The sequence below is a fragment of the Arachis stenosperma genome, chromosome 2 (genome assembly GCF_014773155.1).
Source record: "Arachis stenosperma cultivar V10309 chromosome 2, arast.V10309.gnm1.PFL2, whole genome shotgun sequence".
NCBI lineage: Eukaryota > Viridiplantae > Streptophyta > Magnoliopsida > Fabales > Fabaceae > Arachis > Arachis stenosperma.
The window spans coordinates 119,629,715-119,635,856 of NC_080378.1; the positions used below are offsets into that span (position 1 = coordinate 119,629,715).

General features: G+C 32.3%; 1 protein-coding gene across 2 annotated transcripts; it reads right to left on the bottom strand.

The window, feature by feature from the left end:
• Window positions 1-343: 343 nt before the first annotated feature.
• On the bottom strand, window positions 344-5,813 carry LOC130962058 (uncharacterized). Of its 2 annotated transcripts, XM_057888146.1 has the most exons (6): window positions 5,728-5,813; window positions 3,623-3,777; window positions 2,729-3,367; window positions 2,546-2,665; window positions 1,771-2,316; window positions 344-641 (listed from the first exon to the last, which is right to left on the bottom strand). In XM_057888146.1, exons 3-5 carry the CDS (start codon window positions 3,276-3,278, stop codon window positions 1,799-1,801), a joined length of 1,188 nt encoding a protein of 395 aa, XP_057744129.1. In that variant the 5' UTR covers window positions 3,279-3,367; window positions 3,623-3,777; window positions 5,728-5,813; the 3' UTR covers window positions 344-641; window positions 1,771-1,798. The 2 variants fall into 2 exon arrangements, with proteins under 2 accessions (XP_057744129.1, XP_057744128.1); XM_057888145.1 differs by having other exon boundaries at window positions 2,546-3,367.
• Window positions 5,814-6,142: the final 329 nt, after the last annotated feature.

A 6,142-nucleotide genomic window follows, 5' to 3' on the forward strand; every position in this document is an offset into this window, starting at 1 on the left:
CATTATAGACATAAGTAAAATTTAAAAAAAAAATTATAAAACATTATTATTTGTTATTATACTCTATTTCTTTTATTTTGTTCCTATTTAATTAAATTTTTATAATTTTTTATTATAAACTTTATTACTTTTTTATTCTATACAAGTTAATTAATTTATTGAATCTTCTCACGTTGGATCAAAGCTTTTTCTACAACACCACCTAACATTGCAGACTATAAAATTAGGGACAAGATATTAAGACAGGTTTGTAAACGACAAGACACAACAGTATTACATAAATATAAAATATCATTAGTATGTGCAAGGTACTTAAAACCAAGTAAAACCTTTTGCTTCAATCATTACTGCCTCCAAAATGAACCCCGCAATTTTGTTCTATTTTGATAATCAAGATGTTGATTAAATATACAATATTGCCATTCTAAGCTATTGTGTGGTAAGTCAACAACTATATGTATCATTGTATCATCTTCAAATTCTAAAATTGAGAATGTTATATGACCAACATTTTTAAGGGTAAAACAAGAGAATTAGCTAATGTTAATTCAAATGTAAGGTTAAAAGAAAAAAATGTTGGCCGTCCGTATCCGATTGCTTCAAAATATACTGGTGCATAACATTACTTGATCAACAAACACCTGCAAAAGTCAATAAAAGAATTCATATCAATCAGGCAAAATAGAAAGGATTGCCTCATCGCATTAGACACAAATTATTGTTGAAAATTAAAGGAGCCCTCTCATAACCCGAATGATATGTTGCAGGCTACAAGTCCTCATTTCTCTTTACGTATATGTTGTGAGCAATGCTATATCAGAATTCAACACATCTTATTAAGAATATCTATGGCTACTTTACTATGGAACTCAGTATTTTAATTGAACTCAGCAATATAATTGTGTTTAATTAAATTACTTTATACTAATAAATTTCTCATCATTATAGACATAAGTAAAATTTTGAATAAAAATTATAAAACATTATTATTGTTATTATACTCTATTTGTTTTATTTTGTTCCTATTTAATTAAATTTTTATAATTTTTTATTATAAATTTTATTACTTTTTTATTCTATACAAGTTAATTAATTTATTGAATCTTCTCACGTTGGATCAAAACTTTTTTCTACAACACCACCTAATACTGAGTTCCATGCACCAAACGAGCCACATTTTTTTTTTCCTACAAGTAACCTTTGATGCACTAGATATTTTAAACCTTTCTAATATTTTTTATTAAACAAAAAAAAAGAGACTAATTTCTGCATAGCATGATTCAGAACCAAACAAAGAATGACACTCGTGATATTACAGTTCAAATAAGAATGAATGAAATTTATAGGAAAAAGAAAATCTAAAATAAGTTTGGGAATAAAAGAGAAATTAAATAAGGAAACACAAGTCAGAAATTGACTATTGGATACAATATAAGTATATAACACAATAGTTCAGAATTAAAGTCACAGAAAATTCAACACATATATAAATCATTACCCAAAAAAGTAGTGCTCTTTCCCATTGGATTGGAAAAAAAGCAGTTTACTTTGTTGACATCATAATAGTTGTCCTTGACATGAATATATATAATATAACTAACAATTAAATCACCAGGAAGAACCTTCATCTATTCATGAATTGAAACAAGAATGGCATGCATTGACAAACTTACTCACATCAATATGGGACAACAACAAAAAACAAAGCTACTTTACTTTAAGGTACATAAGACAATGATGACAAAAAAAATAGAGGCCAGCATTCATTACCTTTGAAGCAAGCAAGCATGTTTGGAACTCAAATTTGGCTGTATTTTCTTTTCCCTCTCCTTGGAACCTCGTACACAGTGGCTTCATCGCAAGGGATGCCAGGGAAAATAGAGACAATAGACCAATCCTCGATGACCTCCTTCATGCTGTACATGTGCATGCTAAGGACCTTCCAATCTAAGAAATCACACTCCATTGGGGAGCCCACAGATCTCCGGAGGATCCGGGAGGGATGGGATACAACCTTCTTTGCAATGACTTGAAGAACCAACATGCAGACGACTTGGATCCGGCCCTTTGCAAAGCCAGGTAACATAACAAGAAACGTGCCTTTGCCATCAAGATCAACAAGCACAGGCGTTTTCTCACAATTGCAGGATATCATGCTATCTAACTCACGATAGAAGGATGGCATTCTATCTAAACAGCCGTCAAGCCTTTGAAAGATAAGGACACCCAATTCATCCACCTGGAAAGCACATATCACTTTTTTTCCTCCAATCCGTTCGCACGAAAGTGCCAGGTATTTGCCAGGATCAACCAGATCTGTAACAATACCAATAATAGAATGGATAATGCTATGTGAAGAGCGATGCTGAGTGAAGAGTGAAGATTGCACATTTTACAATAAGAAAAAAAAAATCATATGCAATGCATACTTTAATAAAAATTAACTACAGTCTTTCTTCTTCATCAAAGAAATTCCCCAGGAGTAGTTGAAACGAAAATATATTATGGAGAGAGTAATTATCAATTAGTGCACCCGAACAAATACCTGGAATATGCACAGTAGGATGAAAGAAGTGACGCTGGCCATCGGAACCCACTGGAACACAAAAAGAACCCGTAAAACTGTTGTCACCCTCACTCTTTGTCCAGCCCTTGTGTGGGTTATCTGTGTCATAATAGTGGATAAAAACTCTTCCATCATTCAAACAGAGTCGGAGGTATAGCTTACCATAGAAGTCGAACCATGAATTGTTAACTACCCAGGAACCCGACCACATGTCAGGATGACCAGGAGCATCAGGCAAGCATTCCCAAACCTTGGTTCCGGAGCGTAGAACCGAAAATAAATGAGGAGGATGCTCCACGGGTGCGAAACCACCCGTCGCTATGAAATAATAATCACTTCTAACTTTGTAACAAGTTATGAACTGGGTATCAAAATTCCTTGGAGCATCATCGATTGATTTCGACTCCTCCACCTCCTTCTTGTCAAGGTCTAGTTCGAAGACTTTTTTGGAAGATTGAAAAGCACCACGATGACATGGATGATATTTGAAGTAATATTGGCAACCTCCAACGAGATGAATCTTGGAATCCAACTCCAAAGCGTACTTGCAGATCCGTGGAAGATCCACGCTGAAATCAAAGGGAAACGGAGGTAGATTTTCCCAATTCACAGTCTCCTCCTCCTCGGGTGTTATCAATTTCATGGTGTCGATGCCGCAGATCCTTTCAGGCGTTAGCACCAAAAGGTATCGTTGATTCTTATCCGCCATCATCCCTTCCTTCTCACGGCACAAGTCAAGCAATGCAATTAACTGCGCCAGGAAAGGGGACAAACCCTAGCTGTAACTCAATTAACACGGTCCTACAATAAAACAATTAAAATTGAGAAACGAGAACTCATAACTATGTGCAAATTCTTCTTCGTAGTATATATATACTCGTAAACTTAAAAACTAGTTTTTAACGTAATGAGTAAAAGAGGGCATTATAAATTGTAACCCTAATTTAGCAGTTACAAGTAGATCATTATGCTCTGAAATTACAATCTCTTTCTCAAAATAGATTAGATAAAAACTGGCAGAAAATTCCAGTACAAAAACATCAGATATGTACCCACCAAAGAACAGAATGGCGGAGCAGATTCACAGACGCGAGCGACGATGATGCCGGAGAATAAACGAAGCAACCGTGGCACAGAGAAGACGACGACGCGAAGAAACGCAGGCAGAGCAGAGCGAGGTGATCACGGCAGGTGAGGTTTTGGGTTTTAGGCTTCAGAAGAAGAGAGAGTAACGTGGATAATTATTCACATAGCAGGTTAAAAAATGAATTCCGTTACAGAGTTAATAGAGAATCCGTACAATATGAAAAAAAAAAAAATCTTTTTATATAATCATAAAAACTTTTAAGTGTCATTCATTTTTTTATACCTTTTTTAACACTACTACTGATCTAAAAAGAAATGAATGAAAAAAAACAGTATGTGGTATCAAATAGCAAATTCTAAAAAGATCTCATTTTTATTGGATTGGATTGTTTTTTTTTCTTTTAAATTCGTACAAAAAAATAATAGATTCAATTAGATTTAAATGAGAGGAGTGCTAGAAGCCAGTAAATTTTATGAGTTGTAACCATCAATTAGTTATCAATAGTGTATTTAATAGTGTTAGATTTTATCTAATGATGGAGAATCACTCATTTTTATTTTGCTTTGCTGACAAAGTGCTGGTTTTAACAAATTTGAAGACGTCCTAGACTTTTCTTTTAAATAACGAAAGAGGTAGAACTTGACAACTCTAACTATAGAAAAATAGAAATCAACGAACTTTTAATTTTTTTAATCAAATAATTATCTCACCTAATTGGATGTTAAAAATATATTAGTGTTTGATGCAAGAAAAGCTTTTTCGTAAATAGATTATTTATTTTTGTTATAAGTCCTAATTATTAACTATTTTCCATTATGGAATGAGGATCAATGTGTAGAGAAGAGAGTATATTAATAAAGATATTTTTTTTTAAATAAAAAAAGTAATTAGGCTGATAAAATAAAAGATTTTTAATTAATTTGTTATCCTAAAACAATTTGGTAAAAAAAGCAAGTGAAGAGAATAGGGAAGGTATAGTAAATTAGTAATACTATGAATAATTCAGTATCAAATACTGGTAATAATATCAACAAAAGAATTCATATGTTATTGTATAGTCAAAGGGGATCGATTCCATAAAAGATAAGAGCCGTAGGTAGAAATTTACTGAAATTCATCCTTGTTAGATCGTCAATATAATATTCAAGGTGTCTTTTGAATATACCAAATCAGTATAGTTATCTTTCTTCGAACACAGCAACAAAATTAAAAACAAAATTAAAAGATTCATACTGAAATCAAGTACTAAATTCTGTCTAACTTGTTTGTTGTATCAATATAATGCACTCAATTCAAAATTCCGCCAAGTTTAAATGTCTAAGGAATCTTTATAGAATAAAATAAAAGTTCTCTACATATTAAATAAATTAAATAGAAGTATTTGAATATAATTTGTAAAACAAGTATTTTATTAAAAAGTAATTATTCATATCAACATAGTTAATGTGATATTGAGAAAATCTTTAGAATTAGTTTCTCAAAAGAAAATCTTCCTTTTAAACAAATTATCATTTTTTAATTGAGTGATCTTTTCTATTTATATAATAAAATAAAACACATTAATGGCTTCTTAAAATTAATTAAAGATAGCCTTTTAATCCATTTACATCCCAAAAACCATGATCCATAATTCGATATAGCTAAAACAATAAAAAACCCAAGGTAGAAACACAATTCAGAAACAGACTAATTGGATAGAGTTCAGAATTAAAATCATAGAAAATCCAAAACATAAAAGAAATCATCATCAAAAAAGTAGTGCTCTTCCCATTGGATTGGAACAAGAAAGGCAGAAGTTTACTATATTGACATCATAATCTATACATAAGATAAATTAGAGATTTTAAGAAAACCAGCATAGTTGTCCTTGACATGAATCTATACAATATTCGAAACTAACAATCAAATCACCAGGAAGAACCTTCATCTATTCATGAATTGAAACAAGAATGTCATGCATGGACAAACTTACTCACATCAATATGGGACAACAACAAAATGAACAAATAACAAAGCTACTTTACTTCAAGGTAGATAAGACAATGATGACAAAAAACAGAGAGGCAAACATTACCTTTGAAGCAAGCAAGCATCTTTGGAACTCAAATTTGGTTGCATTTTCTTTTTCCTCTCCTTGGGACCTCGTATGCAATGGCTTTGTTGCAGGGGAGGCCCGGAAAAGAGAGACACTAAACCAATCATCGAAGCCACGTTTTATGCTGTATATGTTCATGATAAGGACCTTCCAATCTAAGAAATCACACTCCATTGGGGACCTCACAGATCTATGCGGGATCCGGGAGGGATGGGATACAACCTTCTTTAAAATTGAGAATTCATAAGCATGTGCAAATTCTAGGAGAGGATTCGGAATTGGCAAATCTTCTTCACAGGATATATACTTGTAAGACTTAAGAGTATTTGAAAACTTTAATAACGAGATGGTGAAAGAGGGCATAATGTCTACTATATTTCTTTTAAAAAAAAAA